The sequence below is a fragment of the Cetorhinus maximus genome, chromosome 3, assembly GCF_964194155.1.
Source record: "Cetorhinus maximus chromosome 3, sCetMax3.hap1.1, whole genome shotgun sequence".
In the NCBI taxonomy this organism is placed as follows: Eukaryota; Metazoa; Chordata; class Chondrichthyes; order Lamniformes; family Cetorhinidae; genus Cetorhinus; species Cetorhinus maximus.
Genome location: NC_135881.1, coordinates 89,443,839 through 89,470,128, shown reverse-complemented (window position 1 = coordinate 89,470,128; position 26,290 = coordinate 89,443,839). Strand labels below are relative to the sequence as shown.

At 46.2% G+C, this 26,290-nt stretch overlaps 1 protein-coding gene across 3 annotated transcripts in view; it reads right to left on the bottom strand.

Moving 5' to 3' along the window:
* Nucleotides 1-5,360: 5,360 nt before the first annotated feature.
* mocos (molybdenum cofactor sulfurase) overlaps nt 5,361-26,290 on the bottom strand; it is a 318,270-nt gene continuing 297,340 nt past the window's right edge. For all 3 annotated transcript variants that reach the window (XM_078538658.1, XM_078538660.1, XM_078538659.1), the window contains 2 exons: nt 10,049-10,153; nt 5,361-6,773 (listed from right to left, as the gene is read on the bottom strand). In XM_078538658.1, coding sequence (XP_078394784.1) covers nt 6,642-6,773; nt 10,049-10,153 — 237 coding nt within the window. In that variant the 3' untranslated portion in view covers nt 5,361-6,641. The remainder of the gene's footprint in view (nt 6,774-10,048; nt 10,154-26,290) is intronic.

Below are 26,290 nucleotides of genomic sequence, written 5' to 3'. Positions count from 1 at the left end.
TGCTGAACCACCTTCTTGAACCGCTACAGTCCATGTGTTGTAGGTACACCCACAGTGCTGTTAGGAAGGGAGTTCCAGGATTTTGACCCAGCGACTGTGAAGGAATGGCGATATGGTTCCTAGTCAGGATGATGTGTGACTTGAAAGGGAACTTGCAGCTAGTGATGTTCCCATGCATCTGCTGTCCTTGTCCTTCTGATGGTAAATATCGCAGGTTTGGAGGGTGTTGTCGGAGGACCTTTAGTGAGTTTCTGCAGTGCATCTTGCAGATGGCATATTCTGTTGCCATTGTGTGCCATTGGTGGAGAGAGTGAATATTGGAGATGGTGGATGGGGTGTCAATCAAGTGGACTGGTTTGTTCTGGATGGTGTTGAGCTTCTTGACTGTTGTTGGAGCTGCACTCATCCAGGCAATTGGAGAGTAATCCATCACACTCCTGGCTTGTACCGTATACATGGTACATAGGCTTTGGGGAGTCAGGAGGAGAGTTACCTGCTGCAGAATTCCCAGCCTCTGAGCTGCTCCTGTAGCCACAGTATTTATATGGATGATCCAGTTCAGTTTCTGGTCAGTGGTAACCCCCAGGATATTGATCGTGGGGGATTCAGTGATGGTAATGCCATTGAATTTCGAGGGGCAATGGTTAGATTCGCTCTTGTTGGAGATGGTCATTGCCTGGTACTTGTGCGGTGCGAATGTTACTTGCCACTTATCAGCCCAAGCCTGAATGTTGTCCAGGTCTTTCTGCACATGGACATGGACTGCTTCAGTACCTGAGGAGTACAGAAATATCAAGTGGTGCTGAACATTGTGCAATCATCAGTGAACAATCCAGCTCTCATTTTATGATGGAGGGGACACCATTGATGAAGCAGCTGAAGATGGTTGGGTTTAGGACATTACCCCGGGGAACTCCTGAAGTGATATCCTGGGACTGTGATGACTGCCCTCCAACAACCACAACCATCTTCCTTTGTGCTAGGTATGACTCCAACCAGTGGAGAGTTTTCCCCCTGATTCCCATTTACTCTAGTTTTGCCAGGGCTCCTTGATGCCACACTCCGTCAAATGCTGCCTTGATATCAAGAGCAGTCACTCTCACCTCATCTCTGAAATCAGCTTTCTGTCACATATTTGCACTGAGACTGTAATGTGGTCAGGAGCTGAGTGGCCCTGGCGGAACCCAAAGTGAGCGTCAGTGAACAGGTTATTGCTAAGTAAATGTCGCTTGATAGCACTGTTGATGACCCCTTCCATCACTTTACTGATGATCGAGAGTAGACTGATGGAGCGATATTGGCCGGGTTGGGTTTGTCCTGCTTTTTGTGGGCAGGACATACCTGGGCAATTTTCCACAATGCAGGATAGATGCTAGCGTTGTAGCTGTACTAGAAGAGCTTGGCTTGGGGTGCGGCTAATTCTGAAGGACAATTATTGCCGGAATGTTATCAGGGCCCATAGCCTTTGCAGTACCCAGTACCTTCAGGTGTTTCTCGATATCACGTGGAGTGAATAAAATTGGCTGAAGACTGGCATCTGTGATGCTGGGGATCTCAGGAGGAGGCCGAGATGGATCATTCACTTGATATTTCTGCCTGAAGATGATTGCATAAACTTCAGTCTTGTCTTTTGCCCTAATGTGCTGGGGCTCCCCTATCATTGAGAATTGTGGAACCTTCTCCTTCAGTTAGCTATTTAATTGTCCACCACCATTCACAACTAAATGTGGCAGAACTCAGATCTGATCTGTTGGTTGTGGGACCACTTAGCTCTGTCTATCGCATGCTGCTTAAGCTGTTTGGCATGCAAGTCATCCTGTGTTCTAGCTTCACCAGGTTGACACCTCATTTTTAGATATTCTTGGTGCTGCTCCTGGCATGCCCTCCTGAACTCTTCATTGAACCGAGTTGATCCCCTGGCTTGATGGTAATGGTAGAGTGGGGGATATGCCGGGCCATGAGGTTACAGATTTGAGTTCAATACAATTCTGTTGCTGCTGCTGGCCCACAGTGCCTCATGGATGCTCAGTTTTGAGTTGCTAGATCTGTTCAAAATCTATCCCATTTAGCATGGTGGTAGTGCCACACAACACGGTGGAGGGTATCCTCAATGTGAAGACGGGATTTGGTCCCCACAAGGACTGTGTGATGGTCACTCCTACCAATATTGTCATAGACAGATGGATCTGCGAGTTAGATTGATGAGGATGAGGTCAAATGCTGTATCAAGATTAATTCGATAGGTGTGCTGATGGAGGTGACCGTCCATTCTAGCTGGATTGGATGGGCTCTGAGCGCTGCACAAAGCTCTGTGCCTAGTTGGTGCTGGGCTCCACCATTTTGCTAGACATTGAGCACAGACTTTCTGACAGACTTTCCAGCGCAATAATTATTCAATTATAGAAGTACAAATTTTACAGCACTGGAGGTAATTTAGCTCATTATGTCTGTGCCATCTTTTAGTCCATAGCCTTGTACGTTTCAGATCTTCACGTTAATATCCAAGTATTTTTAAAATGTGATGAGGGTTTCTACCTCTACCACTCTTTCATGCAGTGAGCTCCAGACCCCACCACCCTCTGGGTGAAAAAAATTTCAACTCTCCCCTAATCCTGCTAATTACTTTAAATCTATGTCCATCTGTTATTGATTTCTCTGCTAAGGGAAGTCAGTCCTTCCTATCATCTCTATCTAGCCCCTCATAATTTGTACACTCCAATTAATTTTCCCCTCAGCCTCCTCTTTCCAAAGAAAATAAACCCAGCCTATCCAATTTTTCTCATAGCTAAAATAGTACATTCCTGGCAACACCCTTGTAAATCTCCTCTATGCCCATTAGTGTGAACATATCCTTTCTGTAATGTGGTGATCAGAACAGGATGCAGTTGTGGCTATCTCCTAACTAGTGTTTTATATAATTCTATCATAACATCCTTGCTCTTACAACTCCAGAGTTATGTGTTTTTGAAGTGTGAAAGTCAAGGACTTATATGATTGATTGGATAATCAAATGAAGAGTTTCATGGAACTGTGAATCGGTCCAAAAGTAGATTATAAAGCCTGTTACACAACAATTACAACTTATTTTTATATATCACTTCTAATGTAATAAACTGCCCCAAGGCATTTCACAGAAGCATTATAAAACAAAATATGACACCAAGCCACATGAGGAGAAATTAGGTCAGATGGACTGTATCCATAATCATTTGCTTTTCTATTGGGAGATTACTTGAGATTGTTTCAGGGGATTTAAATTTTAGATTTGTAACCCACCAACCTTCTTCTGTAACCTGGAACATTGAAGTCCTTATCTGTGTCCTCTGTAGTAAAACTAATGTGTGGCCTTATTCCTTGGCAAGCCAGTGCCTACGTTATCCTTCGCCTTATCCTGGCTGTTGTGCACTTGTGCCCGGTGTCTCACCATGTGCAGATCCTCCGCTATCCTAGATTTTATAAAGTTCATGCTGTGGGACTATCTGAGCAGGGCAGCGAGTATAAGATCATGTGACATTGTTCATCTTAACCGTCTTCTTCCTCTTCATCGACTGCCTGTGAGGTGGAAATTCTTGGGTATATGAAATGAAGAAGAGATAAGGGTTGGGTTGTGGTGAAGAGAGCGGAGCTAGTAAGAGGTGTATGATGGCACCGTCTGTAGTCTCTGACTCAGAAGAGATTGAGGGATGAGGGAAAAATAGGATGAGAGAAGGATTAGGTGTGCAGAGGCCCTCATTGTTGATTGCTTCAACCTCACCACTGGCCATGGCCTCGGTGATGTCCTGAAAAGCTGCACTTTTCTCCTCCAGTTCTTTCCTGCTGCCTCCAGTTATGTGCCATCTTCTCCTGCAGGAGGGAAGCTTGGCAGTGAGCATCCTGCAATATGTTTTGGGCGTGCGATTGTTACGGTTGACTAACTGCCACTGTGTGCAAGCTATGAGTGGTCGGTAAGAAGCCTGTAACAGTGCCGTGTGTGTGACTGTGAGGTAAAGCATGTGAATTTTCAGGATGTGTACTGTCTCATATAAAGTGCTGGTAGATGGGTGATGGGGGTGTAGTGAATTGAGCAGTGAATAGGCTAGTGGTACCACTGGTAGTGTATGTCATTTGAAAATGAATTCACTCACCTTTGCAACTCATCTCTGATTGTTAAAGTTCTACCTGCACTGCATTCATGTTCTTGGAGCAGTGACCTCTTTCACTGCTTCCTCAGCATTGGTTTGTAGTGCCCTGGACCCCTGTGCTACAGGGTGTCTCCCCTCCTTTCCCTCTCTTCCACCAAGATTCTCAATGCAGAGTCTGAAAACCTGTGTACTGTTTGTCTTCCATTCGAAACTGGGAAAATGCCAAGCATCTGGGACTGTTCTTATTGGAGATTCACTTGATACAAACTTCTCCCTCAATGCAGAAAATCTCTCAATGATCTGAGGGGAACCAACCTGAACCAGTTAGGGTTCTTCCCACTAACTAATCTCAGAACACAGGGCTAAATAGCTTTGTTGGGCCCTCGAATGTGTCCTTAATTTTATAATAGCCCATCACGATTACCCTAGTTCTTTGAAGAGCTACCCAGATAGTCCCACTCCCATATTCTATCCCCCAGAGTCTTGTACATTTTTCCTGTCAAGCATTTATCCAACTCCCTTTTTAAAGTTATTATTGACTGTTTCCACCACTCTTGCAAGTAGTGAATTTCACATCATAATCACTTGCTACATAAAAAATCTCATCTCCTTTCTAGTTCTTTTGCCAATAACATTATCCTGCTTTCTACCCTTAATTAGCACATTCCTTAGATAATATCACCACCTTCAACACTTCTTTGTCCTTTTGTCTATGATCTTTTGGCTATCTCCACCTATCACTGGCCCTCTTTCCAGCTCTACAGCCCCACTTTAAACCATCTTATAGTTCACCTTTTTTATTTTTACTTAGTTCTGTTGAAGCGTCACACGGACTCGAAACGTTAACTGTGTTCCTCTCCGCAGATGCTGCCAGACCTGCTGAGTTTTTCCAGGTATTTTTATTTCTGTTTTGGATTTCCAGCATCCGCAGTTTTTTGCTTTTAACATTAAATCTGTGTCTTATAGTTACCGACCCACTTGCCAGTGGAAGCAGATTCTCCATTTGGGTTGTCAGTAGCGCCCACCCTGAACTACCTGGTAGAATTTTGGAGTGGTGCTTTATCCCATCAGCAGCTCCTTTCACGCCTCATCCAATGGAAAAAGAAATTGGGTGAAGTGTGAAAGGAGTTGCTGATTCACCATCACCTGTTTATCACCCAGTGATAAAAGTTAATATCAGTCCCATTGGATGGAGGCAGGAAAAGAGGGAGAAGTGATGCAGAGGAGAAATTATTCAGATTTTTCATCCTGATTTCTTATTGTTTAATCATTTAAATATGCTGATAATACATCAACATTGTAAAAACAAAACTACTCACTCATGTAACAAAATATTTAGCAATTATGACAAAAATTAAACAATTTTAGTAGCAATTCACAATTTGTTAGTAGATATATTAAGACAGCTTAGCGCCTTTAAACTCAGATGTAAATTATCAAAATTATCTTTAATTTTACTTTATTTTAATTTAGTTTACTCTAATTTAAAAATTTGGTAGGTAAGTGCTCATGTTTTTGTCCGGCGTGGTGGTTTAGAGGAGATATTGGGGCAGATAGCATAGTTAATGTGCAGCTCTGCTGAGACTGCTACTCCTGAGGTGAAACTGCGCCTGTGTCCATCTGTTAGCCTGGGCAGTGAATGTTGTCAGACCATTCAATTTGAAAGCGGCTAAATTCCAAGTTGCGTTCATGCATTTTCAAATGTATGTTCCAATTGAGGTCACAAGTGATCAGTAGTAAGAGCCCTGGTTGATTTTTGCTCCATGGCCCAGTAGCACTTAGGTCAACTGAAGCACCCTCAGTGTTGCCTAGGTGCTATTAACCAAGTGAATTCTGTTTTAATAAAATTAAAACAATTTAAACAATGCTGGTCTAAATTTCCTGATTATACAAAAGTAGCAAGGAGCCTCACCAACAGCCAATGGACCTTAATAAATTGTGGGTGAGGTTGAGGCAATAATCTCAATTTCTCTCAGTTTTACAACTATATAAGATTTATAATAAGTTTGCAGATGTTAATGTGTTAGCTAATCACATGCTGTCTCTTGAGTGTTATATAAATAGAACCATTTAGCTAGCACCTTTAAGATGTCATAATTTTATCAGCCTGGGAGAAGAATAAAAACCAAATCTATATGTGTATAACATGAATAATATACTCTAAAAAAGTCAATTGATATAATTCAGTTCCTTCACACGTAGAACTGTATAAATTCTTGAAACTAATTTCCCAATATATAAAAAACTAATATATGGTATGGTCAAGTACAACAACAGACATAATTTGAAATTCAGATTCACTTGGGTTCACAACTGGAAATTGTTGTATTCTCTTTTTTAAATCAAGAAATTGTGCAATACTAATAGATTTTCAGTCTAGTAAACTGGAATTAACATAGGCTTTACTTCAGAGATCCATAAATGTAATATTAATTCATAACTCCATTTAAAGTTATACTGAAGCATTCATTGGCACACTCTCATGTGGAGCATTCACTCCTACAGAAGCTGCAGAGGATGTCATTGTCCAGCAGAAGGAGTAGTTGTTCTTTTCTCTCTTTTTCTCACATGGACCTGAGATCCGACAGCCAGTATTGCACAATGTCCTGACGTTGCCGGTGGCTGATGAAGGAGGTATGCTCCAAAGGTCATCTGGAAAGAATATTACTTCAGTTAAAATCCCACAGTTTATTTATACATACATACAGACAAATATACTGATTTCTCCACATTCCCGCCTAACCTTTTAGCCCCTTACCTATCAAGAATCTATTTACCTCTGCCTTAAAAATATTCAAAGACTCTGCTTCCACCGCCTTTTGAGGAAGAGAGTTCCAAAGACTCACATGTTACCCCAGTCATATCAAGAAAAATGGCTTTATGATTGATTGGAGTAAGACAATATTTGAAAACTGATGCTACTGACTCCAAAAACATTGGGCTGCATTTTACATTTGTCTGCGGGGTGAGGGATGCAAAACGGAAACTGAGTGGTCTACTCGCTCCCAACCATGCCATCTCAGCTCATCCAATCAAGTGCCGGATGATCAATTCGTGGCCGAGTGACTGTCCAGCAGGAAGGAGGCCAATTACATAAGCAAACGATGAAGGGCGGGGGGAGGTGGTGGCCTTTGCCAAGTTGGGTCTGTAGGCAGGGTCGTCATGCGGCGAAGAGATAATACCATGAACAGGATGTCAGTTACACCTACAAGTTTAAAGGCTCCCTGCCCTCAGAATCAGTCCTTATTTTTTATTGAAGGATCAAAAAAAATTTAAAAAAGGTACAGATGCTGCCACCTTTATCAGCAGAATCTGCTGCTGCATTCAATCATGGTACCAGTGGCAGCCTTTTTTTCCGCTCTTGTGTTGCCTTGTCATAGCTGCCATAAAACACTCCCAAACATTTTCACGTCTGATGCCCAAAAATGTAGCGGGCTATGAAAAATTGAAGATGATTGGGTCTTTAGCTTGTTAATTAGTCATTTCAAAATGGTGGGGGTGGGCTGCTAACTTCCACACCCGCTCTCCTTCATAATTTGGGAGACTGGTGTGATGACATCGTATTGCCAATCTGACGTCATCATGCTCTATTTTACATACATACGGGGGGGACAGCGTGCCCCATGTGTGAATGTAAATCCAGCACATTGTTCCAGGTTTAAGAAAAGCATTGATTTTTCTCTTACTCATCGAAACCTTACTTTTTCTGTTAATTTATTTAAGAACATAAGAATATATGGAAGAAGTATGATTTCTCAATCCATAAAATCTCCTGCTTCCTTGTTATTGACTCAGCCTCAATTAAATAAGCGAAAGAAGTGTCATGTAAAAATATTCCTCAATGCTCAAGTGCAATCAAGCATAACTCTAGTAGTCTAGTCTAACTCTTCACCACGTTTAATTTTGCCTGCCTGACCTCAAAGATGATGTACAGCCCAACAATAAAAATACAAAATTAAGACTTGTATTTATATAATGATTTTTGTGACCACCAGACATCTCAAAGTGCTTCACAGACAATTATGTCCTTTTGAAGTTTAGTCACTGCTGTAAGGTAGGAAATGCATCAGCCAATTTGCACATTGCAAACTTCCATAAAAAGCAATGTGATGATGACCAGACAATCTGTTTTTGTGATGTTGATTGATGGATAAATTGGCCAGGACATTGGGGATAACTCCTCTGTTTTTCATCTAAATGGTGCCATTGAATCTTTTATATCCATCCAAGCAGGCAGATGGGGCCTCAGTTTAATTTATCAAAAGATAGCACCTCCAACTGTGCAGCGCTTCTCAATACTGCACTAGAATGTCAGCCTAGATTTTTGCCCTGGACTAGGAGTTGAACCTGGATCCTTGTAGCTCAGCTGCGAGAGTGCTATGAACTCAGCCACTGCTGACACTGTGGTCCAGTGGACCCGCTGTTGAGACGCTTTATAGGTGACACTGCATTATTTCATAGCTGTGTCTTCTGCTGGTGCCAAGTGCTCAGGCTTGATCCTGCCAGTGCCAAGGCCAATAATGCATATCCCTACAGTTCCAGTTCTCATACACGAAAATAAATGAAAAAAAACACGTGCTATGCAAAATCAACTAAATAATTAAATGCCTGCTTTTAGTATTTTCTTTTATTAAAGTGGGTGGCTGTATTCATACTGGGGGGAAGTTTGTAGTCCTATTTTCAGAATGATAACTTTGGGGTCCAAGATGGCCCGAGTTATACCAAGTTCCACACTGTAGCGAAATGCGTTTTACAATGGTCTTAGTATATTAACAATAATAATGGAGAATTTGATTGTCTCAATCTTCCACTCTTGTGTATATATTCATTTGCTTCTATCAATCCCTCTATTTTTCCATTTACTTTATTTATGTTGAAACACTCTCATAATAGTCTGAAAATTGCAGTTCATGTGACAATCACAGGAAAACTGAATTATTAAAAGTCTCTGGAAGAAGTTATTCCTCTGTTCTCTCCTGCATAATGAACGAATAAGAACAACCAACAATAATTCTTCAAAATCACATGAAAGCTGCACATAGGAGCAGATTAAGTAGCAGAAACAATATTGTGAAAGCAAAACGGGCTCACCAACCTGCTGCAAATTTGAGCATTATTTAGGATGACCAGATTTTCAAAAGTCAAAACTGGGACACATTGAAAAGCCTTGGCAAGGTGGGGGGCTCCTTGATGGTTGACATGTTGGGTGACCAATGGCAGGAGTCGGGGGATGGGGTGGGGGGGGGGGCTGCAGTTGAAGGTCATGTGATGACATCTCCAGGAATATGTCCTGGCAGAGCTGCAACCTTATTTAGACACCCAATCATTGAAGAGGGCAGTTTCTCCACAATTGATTCCATTGTTGCAGTACAGTGCTTTAGGAGCGGGTACATGGAAGATACATTATTTGGATAGGTAAACCTTGTAAAATAAGTAAAATTTTTATTACTGCTTTATAATGTTTTATCACTGCTTTATGTTTCAGGTAAATATTTATATTTATGGCACATTTCCAGTTCACGCACTTGTTGTTAAGCATTTTGTACTAGAGGCGTTACAATGTATAAGATATAATCCAATAGGAAGTGCAAGAGAAACTAACTAGACTCACACATGATGTACAGAGCTGGAGGGTTTCCAAATCTCTTAACTGGCAATTGCCTTTAGGAGCTAATGGGAAAAATGGGGAGAGAATTTGGGAGAAAACTCAATCTGTTTCCCACTGCTTCATAGTGAAATGTATTGGTGTTCCAACACATGGCATATGAATAGAAGTAATCAATTATGAACAATGAAATGATGACATTCTGAATGGATCATTGCACTGCCTTGCAAAATACCTTCCTTTGTTTCCTCTTTAATACAACAAACCACTACACAATTGACAGTTTTAATATATTTTACTTTTTTAAAGAGGCAATAATTACCTTTCCGTCTCTGGATGAAAATAGAGTCTGCAGGGGTTCAGTGCTTCTTTTTCCATTCTCCTGGTTAACGCAAATCATTTGGCATCTACTGCACAGCCCTACAATCTGCAAAAATTTATATATGGCATGACAGTGAATATTTTGTACCACAAGGACTGCTTCTCGTGTCATATTGTAATCAACTATGTGCTGGTATCAAGAGTTCAAAATATTATGCATCAGTATTAGAAAGCAAAATATATCTGAGTGCAAGTTAGGCCTGGGATGAAAACAATTTTTTTCTTACACTGTTTTCCAATTTGCAATAATCAGTTACAAAGAAATCAAAGAATTTATACAAGCGGTGCTTCCCACTGCTTCATAGTGAAATTTACTGGTGCTCCAAAACACGGCATATGAATAGAAGAAATAAATTATGAACAGTGAAATGATGACATTCTGAATGGATCATTGCACTGTCTTGCAAAACACTTTCATTTGTATGAGTTTCCTAGGCCCAAACGTCTTCAGCTGATTCATCAATGACCTTCCTTCCATCATAAAGTCAGAAGTAGGAATGTTCGCTGATGATTGCAAAATGTTCAGCACCATTCGTGACTCCTCAGATACTGAAGCAGTCCATGACCAAATGCAGCAAGACCTGGACAATATCCAGGCTTGGGCTGACAATCGGCAAGTAGCATTTGTCGCACACAAATGCCAGGCAATGACCATCTCCAGCAAAAGAGAATCTAACCATTGCCCTTGACATTCAATGGCATTACCATTGCTGAGTCCCCCACCATCAACATCCTGCAGGTTACCATTGACCAGAAACTGAACTGGACAAGCCATTTAAATACTGTGGCTACAAGAGCAGGTCAGAGGCTAGGAATCCTGTAGGGAGTAACTCACCTCCTGAATCCCCAAAGACTGTCCATCATCTACAAGGCACAAGACAGGAGTGTGATGGAATACTCTTCACTTGCCTGGAAGAGTGCAGCTCCAACAACACTAAAGAAGTTCAACGCCATCAAGGGCAAAGCAGCCTGTTTGATTGGCACCCCATCCACAAACATTCACTCCCTCCACCACCAACGCACAGTGGCAGCAGTGTGTACCATCTATAAGGTGCACTGCAAGAACTCACCAAGGCTCCTTAGACAACACCTTCCAAATCCAAGACCACTACCATCTAGAAGGACAAGGACAGCAAGCAGATGGGAACACCACCACCTGGAAGTTCCCCTCCAAGCCATTCACCATCCTGACATAGAAATATATCGCCATTCCTTCACTGTTGCCGGGTCAAATCCTGGAACTCCCCCCTAACAGCACTGTAGGTGTACCTATACCAAATGGACTGCAGCAGTTCAAGAAGGCAGATCACCACCACCTTCTCAAGGGCAATTAGGAATGGACAATAAATGCTGGCCTAGCCAGCGACGCCCACATCCCATGAATGAAAGAAAGGGTCCTGACATGCATCTCAGGGGGGCACATCCCATCTCTGATGATCCGGAGACTGGAAGATCTGGGCCATAGTTACTGGACTAGTAACCCAGAGTCCTGGACTGATGCTCCAGAGAAATGGAGCAGTATTTTATGCTTTGACCCATAGTGAGCAAGGGTTGGGAGGGCATTTAATCGGGTAGGATGGTTGCGGATGGGGACCTCGCCACCATTCTGCCTACACACCAGTTAAGTCTATGGTGGGACGGCCTTCCCACCCCGCTGCCAATTGAGGCCCTTAAGTAGGCAATTAACACCCAATTAACAGCTTCTTCCCAACGCTGCTGGTATTAACCCAGCAGTGGACGGGCCAGTCACCATACAAGGAGCACAACATACAAAGTTGTGCTGGCTTTTTGTGGTGTACCAGAGGGACGGACCTCATTCAAAGGTACTCAGTGTCAGATCAAAGGACACGGCATCAGGCAGGGGGTGGGGGTGTTGCTGTTAAGGGCTGCCCTCCTGCCTTGCTGATGATCCCCCTAAATGCTCCGCCCCTGCCTCACCCTGAAAAACCCCTGCACCATCACTTATCTCTGGCCTGGGTTGCTCCACTCCAAGGGTCCTGATCCCGTGGAAGGCCCGCTGATGACCTCTCAATTGCCTGATTGGCACGCAATATTGGCGGGCCTTCCCAGAGGAGGCAGTGTGGGTCTCTTACCAGTTGTCTAGCTGGTGGCCATGAACCCTGTCGTCTCCATAAAATTCCCCTGAGCTCAAATCCCACCACAGCAGCTGAGAAAATTTGTATTGAATCTATTAATAAATTTGGAATAAAAAAAACTAGGGGCAGAATTTTCTGCCTGTCGGCCAGGCAGTACGGGAGAAGGCGGGTGCCGACCCAATCGTTGCCTGCGATCGGGTCCGTGCCGCCATTTTACTCGGGCAGGCCGGTTAAGGCCCGCCCAGCGTGAATCACGGCTCCCGAGGACAGCGGGAGTAGGAGGGCGGCATGGGACTGCAATGACTGCCGGGTCCAATGGCGACCCTGTGGTCTGTTTTAAAAAGCTGCCGCAGCCTTTCAAAGGCTGTGAATCATGACCACTGGAAGGGCTTCCCAGAGCGCTGCTGCTGAGCAGGCCAGGCAGGAGGGTAGGGCAGGGGGGCACTGTGCCCCTCGTTTTTCTGACGATTGCCTTGCTGCCCTCCTCGAGGAGGTGGCAGCACTGCGGGAGGTCCTGGTACCCCAGGATGGGAGGAGGAGGCCGCCCCACATGACTAAACGTGCCTGGGAGGAGGTGGCGACGTGGTGCGATGCACCTGGATCCAGTGCCGCAAGCGCTTCAACGGCCTGTTGTGCTCGGGAAGGGTGAGTACCATGTTGGCATTGGTCACTTAACCCAGAAGTTAGGCTTTCCCCCCTGGTGCACCCCTCCTCCCCAAGTCTGAGTGTAGCGACTGCATTGAATCATTGATGGCATGTGTCCTACGCTGGGTGGGCCAGCAGATATTGCGCATGCCGAGGTCACCGTGAGAGGGTGGTGAAGAGTTGGGTTCTGCACCCGCAGCATGTGGTACACTGAGACCCACATTACTGTTTTGGGGGCAGCTTGGAGGAGCTGCACCTAGGCGCAGTGCTGGAACTCCAGGACATGTCAAAATTAGGGTGATGACATGCTGGGAGGGAAGCTTCAAGGTGTCGTGGTACCGATCGATCTGCTGTCCTCTGTGTTCCACGTGCTTGCGCCTCCTTGCTATGGAAGGTTAGACCATATGGTGCCTTATGTGATGTCGGCAGCATTTGGCCAAGGGGGTGGTGGTGGGGCGACAGGCCTGGCATCTTTGTGTGAGTCTTCAGTAACAGAGGGGTGAGGAGGCACTGGAGTCCTGCAATGTTCCACTCTGGTTGGGGTGGGCCAACCGTGAAGAGAGTCCAGGTACAATTAGCACTAATCAATGCTCTTCTCTCCTTTTCAGGAGAAGAATGCACATAATGCCGTCGAGCGCGTGAGAACTGGTGGAGGGCTGGCCCAGTAGGCGATTCTCAGCCGCTTTGAGCAGGAGGCTCCATGCGTCCAGGTCCAGAGGTGTCGGTGAGGTTGGGATGCCATGGGCAGGTATGTATGTCCAGCAGTGAGGCCACCATTGTTCTCACAGCCATGGCAGCGCTGAATGTTCATTGATTCAAGTTTGCAACATGGCTTGACCATTGCTTATGGGAGGATGAGCGCATAATAATCCGGGGGACAGGAATGCACATTGACATTGTCTCCATGTTAATTGATCCAATGTCCTTGTTCTTCCTTTCAGCATCAGCAGAGCAGGGCCTGGAGGAGGAGCAGCAGTGGCTCCCTTTCACACCTGAGGCCCCTGAAGTCACGGACTCACCAGTGTCACACCATCTCTGCCAGGAAGGCATCAGCGCAGATACTAGCACCTTGGTGGGAATTAGAACATCGGCTAGTGTCCTGGGGCACAGTGGTGAGGGCACTTACAGTCGCTGGAGGAGCTGGCAGAGACACAGAATGCCCATGGCGCCAGCAGTCGGAGGACTGCAGGGGACCAGGCACTTGCTCAGTTGGTGGACGATGATGTGCCTCTGTAATTGTCGGCGATGCAGCAAACACACGAAATGTTGCAGGGTGTGTGGGACCATCTGGTGGAGATAAATGAGGCTATGCTTGGCTTGGTGTCCGTGGTGGAGGGGTCTACGTGGACTCTCACCGATGCAATGAGCCTCATGGCATGCGTCCTCCATGGAGAGAGTGGCGACTCTTGCGGAGAGGCTCTTCCAGGAGACCAATCAGGGCTTCCTGGGGATGCGCTCGGACTAGCAAGCCCTCACATCGGCATTAACCTCAGCTGGTCAGTGCCAGTGTGGGAGATGGTCTGGGCACCAAGTTTCCCAGCTCGGTGCCCATCCATTTACAGTGAGCAGGGAAGTCAAAAGCGACCTCATGTTGGCGCAGCAGCTGCCTGTCGTCTTTATGGACTCCTATCAGGACGCTCCGCATGAGGGTGATAGCTCTTCCTCCCCTCTGCCAGTGACCGTTGCATCCGATGAGGCTGCAACGACCGGGGTGATGCCAGCTGTGGAACTGGCAGCTCCCTCCCAGGCAGGGCCAGCACATGCTCCAAGGGCCAGAGGACAGCCGCCAAGGTCATCGATGCCAACAGGACAGCAGAGTGAGCAGGCTATCTCAGATGCCACATCCAGCGAGCGGTCAGCACCAAGACATAGCACCCGAAAAAGTAAACATAAGGCACCTTAGGCACACCATGGGTTTATCACTGATGCTTTTGTGTTGGCCCGCAATGAAGTCTTTATGAGTTGGTGTGATCTTTAACACATTTGTCATTTTGTTTTCTTAAGTTCCTTTGGTTATAATATTAAATTCAGACATGTCACCATGGCTGAGGGTGCCTCTTTTCTTCTGCAGTTGGATGGTTACCAATAATGTGATGAGTGATTTGTGGGACATTCAGCTTTATTAACAAGGCCCTTAATTAATGTTCTTATCGAGGTAGATTCTGTACTCAGGTATCGATTATGGAGTCTGCAGCCCGGGCTTGTCCTGGAGGTCCATCTGTGGTGTGCTGGCTGAAGCTTAGTTGGATTAAAGCCTCCCAGGTGTCCCTGCCTCCCTGGAGTATGCCCGGGTCAGCGTCTACCCCTTAGCATTTCCCTGCGCGTGCTCATCCTCGGACTCACTGCTGGACTCATCGTGTGCAGCTACAGCCATTGCGTCTACATCTTTGTCGTCCACAGTGTTCCCCCTTTCCAGTGCAAGATTGTGGAGAGTGCAGCATGCAACCACTACCAGTGACACACGATCTGAGGGGTACTGCAGTGCGCCCCCTGAGCGGCACAGGCATTGGAAGTGCATCTTAAGAAGACCGATGGCTTTCTCCACCACAGTGCTTGTGGAGATGTAGCTTCTATTGTACCGCTGCTCAGCTTCTGTTCTTGGATGGCAGAGAGGCATCATGAGCCACCTTCTGAGGGGATAGCTCTTGTCACCCAGCAGCCATCCATCCAGTCGGGCTGGAGCACTGAAGTGCCCCGGCACCTGGGAGTGTCTGAGGATGTAGGCGTCGTGAGAGCTGCCTGGGTACCTTGTACAGACTTGCAGAATCTGCATCCTGTGATCACACTCTTTCTGCACGTACATGGAGTGGAAGCCCTTCCTGTTGATGAAGGCTCACCTGCTGGTGCCTTGATGGCCACATGTGTGCAGTCTATTGCACCCTGGACGTGGGGGAAGCCAGCAATCACCACAAAGCCTCTGGCTCAGTGTGTCTGGCTTGCCTGGTCCCAACGGTGGTGGATGAAGGTCAATGCACGCCTGAACAGAGCGTCTGTAACCTGCTTGACACAAGTGTGGACAGCTGATTGGGAGACACCACAAAGATCACCCACCGACCCCTGGAAGGAGCCAGAGCCGTAGATGTTGAGGGCAGCTGTGACCTTTAGAGCCACTGGCATGGGGTGTCCTCCCACACAGTTAGAGGAGATCTCAGGTCCAATCATCTGACAGATATAACTGACTGTCTCCCTTGAGAGATGGAGCCTCCTTCGGCACTGCACCTCAGACATATTGAGGTAGCTGCTTCGCCGCCTATACACCCTGGCAGCAGGATAGTGGTGTCTTCTGCGGCCGCTACCACGTTGGACTACCTCTTGGCCCTACACCCCTTGTGCCTGCGCCTCTGCTCCCAAAGGTGGCTCCCCTGGAGGCTGAATGTGCACTCCTGGCCTCCTCCCCCTTTTAGCCCTCCCTTCCTCCTCAGAGGAGGTGTCTCGAGTGGAGAGTTCAGCTCTCATTCCCAGGCTAAGGGATAGCTTTCTGAAACCTGCAGGCCCAAAAAAGATTCCTCACTGCAGAATGCTGACCTGAAGGTTGTGAGTCCAGTCCAAGCAGCTGGTATGCGTTTTGAAGTATTGCAGATCACACAGGCAAGTATCAGTAACTTTGAAAAATCAATATTGGACAGAGCACACTCACAACCCCACTGAGTCCTCTTATCCCATCCGTGGATGAGATTTATACAAATGTGTCCTACCGGCCTGCCCGTTGCGCTCATGTGCCGACCTGAAGATTGCACGGGCACCGAAAAATCGATTGGGGCGAAGTGGCCCGTTAATTAATAGCGGGCGCACATTGGATATCATCGTGCGCCCGCCCAACAAAATATCGTGATGGCACGCAGTGACGTCGGGACGCTCGCCTTGTCGTCATTGCGCATCATTTTACACGTTGGCGTGTGGTTCCCGCCCCCACACACCAACGGGAAAATTCTGCCCCAGAGGTGCACTCTGAAGATTTGTAAATGCTTCAAACTTAACTATGGCCAGAACTGCCAGGCCATCATTTCAGAGGCTCTGAAGAAGAGTCAAAAGGACTCAAAACGTTAACTCTGTTTCTCTTTCCACAGATGCTGTCAGACCTGCTGCGTTTATCCAGCATTTTCTGTTTTTATTTTAGATTTCCAGCATCCGCAGTATTTTGCTTTTTATTTCAGAGGCTGCGTTCCTCGAAGCCCAGTGGATCCATGCTGATCTGCTTTGCAGGATGCATCTCCGGTACCCCCCACATCATCTCCCTGACTGCTGCTGCCATCTATGGGCTCCAGCCACTTTGGCAGGGAGTCGGGGGGGCTGGAAACTCCAGACAGCATGTGGGGAATGTATTCAACTGGCACTTTAATTAGCTATCCATCGCTGGCAGGTAGGTAGCCTTCACCCCGCAGTAGCTGTCTCCCTGAAAATAGGCTGGAGGCAGGAATATGACGGCATACCAACTTGTTGGCCAGTAGTGCGAAATTGGTGTCACGCACCCTCCAAACTAGCCTTCACCTCCGATGAAAATTCAGCCCATCATCACTCGATCTCACACTTGCAGCCAACAGATCAGATAGCGACACTGCATGTAATTTAGAGGGTAGCATAGAGATTGGATCTACAAATGGTGATTCACAGGGCACAAGTAGGTTGCAGCCAGGGCATAGGGAAAGGATAGTGTGTCAGCTGCCTGGAGCATGGATTGCACATATTCTCTGCTGCAGAGGACTCAGCAGGGTGGCATACAGAAAATGGATGATGGGCACTTACACAGAAATGCTTGGTGCATTGGCAGGCCTGCCAGATAATCTGATGTCACTGTAATGGCTCCAATGTGGCACTAGGCTTTGCACAAAGCTTGGAGTCACTCCTTTCCAGAGTGGATGGGGTGGCCATCTCCACGCCAACATTTGTGGATCCAACCATGATGCAGCATCTGATGGCTGATGTCTCAGGTTCCATTGCAGCACAAGCAGAAACCACCCAATATCTAGGTGCTGCAATGGAAACTCGGACTGAGATCGTGAAATCTCAGCTTGTTGCCATGCAGGCTTAAACTGTTGAAGATATCAGTGCTCAAAGAGGCTTCCATGATTTCACAGCAGTCCAGCAATCTGTGTACCAGCACAGCGGTGAGAGAACCATCACCAAGGAAAAATCTACTTGTCCTCAACAATCTACCTGCCGTAGATGCATCTGTTCATGACAGTATCGGTAGCAGTCACCTCCGCAAAATCGTTGTGCAGCTGAAGTCCCACATTCACACTTAGGACACTATCCATCCTTTTGTGGTGCAATACCACTGTGATAAATAGGATAGACTCAGAACAGGTCCAGCAGCTCAAAACTGGGCATCCATAAGGTTCTATATGTCATCAGCAGCAGCAGAATTGTATTCAACCTATAACTGCATGGCTGAGTAATAACCTGCTCATCAATGATCAGTCTGGGTTCTACCAAGATCATTCTGCTCTAGACTGTATTACAGCCTTGGTCCAAATATGGACAAAAGAGCTGAACTCCAGAAGTGAGGTGAGAGTGACTGCCTTTGACATCAAGGTAGCATTTAACTGAGTGTGGCATCGACCAGCTCTTGTAAAATTGAAGTCAATGGGAAACAGGGCAAAACTCTCTAATGACTGCAGTCATACCTAGCACAAAAGAACATAGCAGTGGTTGTTGAAGGCTATTCAGGCGAGAGAAAGAGTCTGGAAATTTACCCTTGTTCAACATCATTACCATTGCTGAATTCATCTACCATCAAAATGTTGGCTGTCACCGTTGAGCAGAACCTTAACTGGATCAGCCATATAAATACTGTGGGTAAAGAGCAGGTTAAAAGCTGGGTATTCTGTAGCAAGTGACTCACCTTATTTCCCAAGCTTTTCCACCTTTCAAGGCACAAGTTGGGGGTGTGACGGAATACTGTCCACCTACCTGGATGAATGTAGCTCCAAGAACACTCCAGAAGCTTTACACAATCCAGAATGAAGCAACTACTTGATTGGCACCACTTCTACCAACTTAAACATACACTCACTCCGTCACCTGTGCACTGTGGCCATGGTGTGTACTACAGCACTGCAGCAACTCACCAAGGCTTCTTCAACAGTACCTTCCACACCTGTAACCTCTACAACCTAGATGGACAAACTGGAAAATGTATGTGAACACTAACACTTAAAAGTTTCCCTCTTGTAAAGAGGTAAGTATCCTGTGAGGGAAAGCCTGGAGACGGGGAGCTGGGGATCTGGAGTGCTAGCATTGCCTTTCTCTTTCTCTTAACTTGGGAGAGTTAGGGAATTGACATAAATTTTTGGCCTAATTTTCAAATTCCTGCCTGCTTTCTCTACACCTCAAACACTGAGCTTCTTTCTGTTTTTACTCCTATACTACTAATGGTCCCTTATTTAGCTACTACAGTCCTGCTCTCTTTATTCAGTTCTCTTTACCCTCTATGTTTAAAAAAAACTTCCTAAAATATTTGTCTTCTATTATGTTTTTCATTTCCCAACCTAATTTTATTTTTAAATTCCACCCTCCTTCTTAGCATCCAGTTCTGCATTCTTCAATGTAAAGCACTTTGAGGTGTCACTGCATAAGGAGGTCCGTCGAATTGCGAGTTGTCATCTATTGGTATTAAAAGAGCAGTGGAACTGTAAATTTTCTGATGACACAAAGATAGGTAGGAAAGTAAGTTGTGAAGAGGACATAAGAAAGCTACAAGGGGACATAGATAGGTTAAGTGAGTGGGCAAAGATCTGGCAAATGGAATATAATGTGGGAAAATATGAAATTGTCCATTTTGGCAGGGAGAATAAAAAAGAAGCATATTATCTAAATCATGTGAAATTGCAGAGCTCTGAGGCTCCGAGGGATCCGGGTGTCCCAGTGCATGAGTCGCAAAAGGATAACATTAAAGACAGCAAGTAATTAGGAAAGCTAATAGAATGTTATCATTTATTGCGAGGGGAATTGATTACAAAAGTAGGGAGGTTATGCTTCAGTTGTGCAGGACACTGGTGAGATCACATCTGGAATACTGGCCAGGATTTTCCAGCTCCCCTGCGGCAGGTTCTCCCACGGGGTTGGGGGGCAGTGAGCTATTGAAATCTCTGTTCACATTGTCTGGACCAGAAGATCCCATCAGCATGAGGGGGCTAGAAAATTCCGGCCACTGTGTACAGTATTGGTCTCCTTATTTAAGGAAGGATGTAAAAAGGAAGGATGTAAATGCATTAGAAGCAGTTCAGAGAAGGTTTACTAAACTAATACCAAAAATGGGAAGGTTATCTTATGAGGAAAGGGCAGGCTAGGCTTGTATTGCCGGAGTTTAGAAGAGTAAGAGGCAACTTAGTTGAAACATATAAGATCCTGAAGGGTCTTGACAGGGTTGATGTGGAGAGAATGTTTCCTCTTGTGGGAGAATCTAGAACTAGGGGGTCACTCTTTAAAAATAAGGGGTCACTCGTTTAAGACAGGGATGAGAATAATTTTTTTCTCAGAGGGTAGTGAGTCTTTGGAACTCATCCTCAAAAGGCAGTGGAAGTAGAGTCTTTGAATGCTTTCAAGGCAGACCTGGATAGATTCTTGACAAACAAGGGGATGAAAGATTACAGGGGACAGGTGAGATGTTACAGTCAGATCAGCCATGATCTTATTGAATGGCGGAACAGGTTCGAAGGGACGAGTGGCATACTCCTGCTCCTAGTTTGTATGTTCACTAAGTATCCACTATTCTACATGACTACACCCATTTGTTATTGTTAAATTTTTTCAAGATAGTTAAAATAAAAATACTGATTAAGACTGATCATTGAAACGAATAATTGAAATCTTTACATTTTACATATGGGGAGTGTATTGCAATTGATTGGGACAGGCTGGCTGGTTCAGAGGGTATTTACCTGTCAGTTACTATTCATATGTTTGTATTAATTTAACTTCCACTACCATATTTTGAATAACTCAAATTTGGAGGTGATATTTGTTACTCTTCTGTAGAAAAATGCATTTTAATGTATTAATGTATTAAGCTGGGACATGTGGGAGGTTTCATGCTGTCAGGAGGCTGCTGTTTCAGATAATAGCGACTGCGGAGGAAGGACAGATTATTCTTTAACACACGTGGAGATAACAGGTATGAACACACAAACACAAGAAATAGGAGCAGAAGTAGACCATAAGGTCCGTTGAGCCTGTTCCGCTATTCAGTACAACCATGGCTGATCTTGAATTTCAACTCCACTTTCCCGCCTGCTCCCCATAACCCTTGATTCCACGAGAAACCAAAAATCTGTCTATCCCAACCTTAAATACATTCAAAGATGGAGCATCCATAGCCCTCTGCGGTAGAGAATTCCAAAGATTTATAACCTTCTTCGTGAAGAAATTTCTCATCTCAGCCCTAAATGATCGGCCCCTTACCCTGAGACTGGGTCCCAGTGTTTTAGATTCCTGACCAGTGGAAACAATCTCTCAGCAGCTACCCTATCGAGCCCTTTCAGGATCTTGTATGTTTCAGTGAGTTTGTTATAAACTCTTATAAGCTTTTGAAAATATAGGCTCAATTTGTTCAACCTTTCATCATAGGACAACTCATGGGTCACTTTAGCGGACCTTTGCTGTACTGCCTCAAATAGGATTCTTGAAAAGATTTTTATAGAGCATTTTCAGATGTAGAAATATAGTTTTTGTAGAAGATCTCTGACTGTTAGAGGTTAAGGTTAGCAACTCATGACGCTAATATAAACCAGCTGTCAGTTGACATATGTTTGTGTTTGAAAACAAACAAGCTAATGATTTTATATCATGATTTTTATGTTTTGTGGGACAGTCGGGCAGGCATCACTTCATGTTTCACAAAGAATGTGAGTTAGAAAATCAGAGTTTCAGTGGGCAGAATTTTGCCCTTGGTGTGTGGGATCGGCGGGACCGGGCGGGTGAGGTTGGGAAGCCGACCGGCGCCCGTGATCGGTAGCGCACTGCGATTTTACCCTGGCAGGCCAATTAAGGCCCGCCCAGCATGGTACGTGGCTTGTGAATGAACGAGAAGGGGCGGGCGAGGACATGATGTCTGTCGGGTCCAATGGAGACCCGGCGGCTGATTCAAAAGCGGCCTCGGCAGCCCCTGGAAGGTTGCCACGGAAGGGTGCTGCAGTCTGGTCAATGGAAACCATTGTGCGTGGACAAGGCAGGTGGGAGGGCAGGTCGGTGGGGCAGTTATGCCCCGCGTTTCTCGGATGAGTGCCTCGCAGCCCTCCTGGAGGAGGTGGCAGTGAGGAGAGAAACCCTTGTCCCCAGAGATGGGAGGAGGAGGCTCCCCCACCTCACCAAAAAGGCCTGGGAGGAGGTGGCATCCAGGGTCAGCAGCCACGATATGGTGTGGCGCACATGGGTGCAGTGCCGGAAGTACTTCAACGATCTCCTGCGATTGGGAAGGCTGAGTCCCGTGTTGGAGTGGGTCACTTTGCAGAACAGTTAAGAGCTGCCCATCCCCCCGTGGACCTCAGAGGTGTTAAGAGTGTGAGTGGCAAATGTCCATGAGGCAGCATCTGGCCAAGGGGGTGAGCCCTGCCTGCTTGGACTGAGTGCCTTGCGGCTCTAGGGTCAGGACTCAGCTGAGCCCTGCAAGGTGTTCCTCAGATGGGGTTGGCTAGGTTGCAATGGCAATGCAGGTAGAGAGTGGACTACTCAATGCTCCTCTGCCCTTTCAGGAGAAAACATCCTATAACAATGTTGAGAGGTCGCGGACTGGCGGGGAATCCCCACACCTCTTCATCCTCATGCACTACAAGCAGGAGGCCCTGGAACTGGAGAGGCACCATGCACCTCGGTCAAGCAGCCGCAGTGAGGTTGGGGTGCCAGAGGAAGGTAAGAGGGCAGTGCATTGAGGTAAGAATGTCTGTTACTACAACCATTCCAGTGTAGTCTCTATATTGATGTGAGCCTGGAACCTGGAATCCCGATTGATAATTGAAAGACAAGGGCACCATGATGCATATCTCTGTCTTATCAGGGTGCTAGACATGCACAGTGACACTGTCATGACTTAAACTAATGACATGTTCTTCTTCTCCCTTTTAGGCTCATCAGCAGGTGGTCGTCATGAGGAGCCTGAAGGCCCACCCCTGACCCCAGAGGACCACCATGCTCACCACACACCTGTGTCACACCCTCTCTGTCAAGCAGACACCAGTGCAGATACCAGCACCTCGGTGGGCATAACATCGTTGTGTAGTCCATTGGTGCACATTGGTGAGGGCACTTCACACTCGCTTGAGGTGCAGGTGGAGGCGGAGTGCGCCCAAGGCGCCGGCAGTCAGAGGACTGCTGGGGACCAGGGCAATGCTCAGTCGATGGCTGATGATGTGCCTCTGGAGTCGTCCATGAGGCAGCAAATGCTGGATGTCCAGCAGGGTGTGCAGGAGGATCTGGCGGAGCTACATGAGGGAATGCATGCCATGGTGTCCATTGCGGAGCATAAATACTGCGTTGACCCTCATGGCTGAGTGCAATGCCTCCTCCATTGAGTGAATGGTGACTCTCAAGGCAAGGCTCCTCCAGGGACTCAATCAGGGGTTCCTGAGGGTGCGCTCGAACCTGCAAGCCCTCACACCGGCAATGACCTCAGCTGGTCAGTGTGAGAGATAGATTGGTACCCAGTATCCCAACTAGATGCCCGTCCATCAATGGAGAGCAGGGAGGTCCAGAGTGACCTCATGTTGCTGCACGAGCTGCTTGTTCTCTGTGGGCTCCTATCAGGGTGCTCCAGATGACGGCAGCAGCTCCTCCGCCCCTCTGCCAGTGACCATGGCATCTGATGAGGTTGCAGCGATTGGGGAGATGCTAGCTGGGGCACTGGCAGTTCCTTCCCAAGCGGGGCTAGCACAGGCTCCATGGGCCAGAGGACGCCCGCCAAGGTCATCAAGGCCAACAAGACAGCACAGTGAGCAGGCTGTCTCCAACGACAGTGCCAGCGAGGGATGAGCACCTAGATGTAGTAACCGCAAACGAAAACTTAAAGCACCGTAAGCACAACATGGTCTTATCACGTGTGATATTTTGTTCCCCCATTTTTCTTTACATTTTTTAATGGTGTTATTGAAAACACCTGGTTAATGTTAATTTCTGCAATGTTTCACATTCACAAGGAAATGAGATGTTATTTTGTGCAACTGGCCTCTGTATGCTTCATTTGTTTTATAGGTGCAGGGTAGGCCATGATGTTATGATTATTATATTATAATTCAGCAAAGGAGGACCAAGGGATTAATTCAGGATTGATTAAGAAGGGGAAAATAGAGTACAAGAGTAAGCTTGCGGGGAACGTAAAAACTGACTGTAAAAGTTTCTATAGGTATGTGAAGAGAAAAAGATTGGTGGAGACAAATGTAGGTCCCTTACAGTCAGAAATAGGGGAATTTATAATGGGGAACAAAGAAATGGCTGACCAACCAAATACATACTTTGGTTCTGTCTTCACAAAGGAGGGCACAAATAACATACCAGAAATGTTGGGGAACACAGGGTTTAATGGGAGGGAGGAACTGAAAGAAATCAGTATTGGTAGGGAAATAGTGCTGGGGAAATTGATGACATTGAAGGCCGATAAATCCCCAGGGCCTGATAATCTACATCCCAGAGTACTTAAGGAAGTGGCCCTAGAAATAGTGGATGCATTAGTGGTCACCTTCCGACATTCTATAGACTCTGGAACAGTTCCTACAAATCGGAGGGTAACTAATGTAACCCCATGATTTAAAAAGGGAGGTAGAGGGAAAACAGGGAATTATAGACCAGTCAGCCTGACGTCGGTAGTGGGGAAAATTCTAGAGTCCATTATAAAAGATTTAATAGCTGAGCACTTTGAAAACAGTGGCAGAATCGGACAGAGTCAGCATGGATTTACGAAAGGGAAATCGTGCTTGACAAATCTACTGGAATTTTTCGAGAATGTAACTAGTAGAGTTGATGAGGGGGAGCCAGTGGATGTGGTTTATTTGGACTTTCAGAAGGCTTTCGACAAAGTCCCACATAAGAGATTAGCATGTAAAATTAAAGCGCATGGGATTGGGGGTAGTGTATTGAGATGGATGGAAAACTGGTTGGCAGGGAGGAAATGAAGAGTCGGAATAAACGGGTCTTTTTCCGAATGGCAGGCAGTGACTAGTGGGGTACCGCAGGGATCGGTGCTGGGACCCCAGTTATTCACAATATATATTAATTATTTAGATGAGGGAACTAAATGTAATATCTCCAAATTTGCAGATGACACAAAGCTGGGTGGGAGGGTGAGCTGTGAGGAGGATGCAGAGATGCTTCAGTGTGATTTGGACAAGCTGAGTGAGTGGGCAAATGCATGGCAGATGCAGTATAATGTGGATAAATGTGAGGTTATCCACTTTGGTAGCAAAAACAGGAAGGCAGATTATTATCTGAATGGCTATAAATTGAGAGAGGGGAATGTGCAACAAAGCCTGGGTGTCCTCGTACACCAGTTGTTGAAGGTAAGTATGCAGGTGCAGCAGGCGGTAAAGAAGGCAAATGTTTTGTTGGCCTTCATAGTGAGAGGATTTGAGTACAGGAGCAGGGATGTCTAGCTGCAATTATACAGGGCCTTGGTGAGACCACACCTGGAATATTGTGTGCAGTTCTGGTCTCCTTATCTGAGGAAGGATGTTCTTGCTATAGAGGGAGTGCAGCGAAGATTTACCAGACTGATTCCTGGGATGGCGGGAATAACATATGAGGAGAGATTGAGTCAGTTAGGATTATATTCGCTGGAGTTCAGAAGAATGAGGGGGGGATCTCATAGAAACTTATAAAATTCTAACAGGACTAGACAGGGTAGATACCAGATCATGGAGAGTGCAGCATGCAACCACTGTCAGTGACACATGATCTGGGGGGTATTGGGGTGCTCACCCTGAATGGTCCAGGCATCAGAAGCGCATCTTGAGAAGACCTATGGTTCTCTCTACCACCGCCCTTGTGTACGCATGGCTCCTGTTGTACCGCTGTTCAGCCTCTGCTCTTGGGTGGCGGAGGGGCGTCTTGAGCCACCTTTTGAGGGGATAGCCCTTGTCATCCAGCAGCCATCGCCCTTGTCATCCAGCAGCCATCCATCCAGTCAGGCTGGAGCACTGAAGAGCCTCAACATCTGGAAGTGCCTAAGGATGTAAGCGACATGGGAGCTGCCTGGGTTCCTTGCACAGACTTGCAGAATCTGCATCCTGTGATCACACACTATCTGCGCATTCATGGAGTGGGATCCCTTCCTGTTGTCAAAGGCACCCAGCTCACTCGCTGGCACCATGATGGTCACGTGTGTGCAGTTGATTTCACCCTGGACATGGGGGAACCCAGCAATCACTGCAAAGCCTCTGGCTCGCTCGGCCTGGCTGGCCTTGTCTGTACAATAATGATTGAAAGTCAATGCCTGAACAGAGCTTCTGTCACCAGTTTGA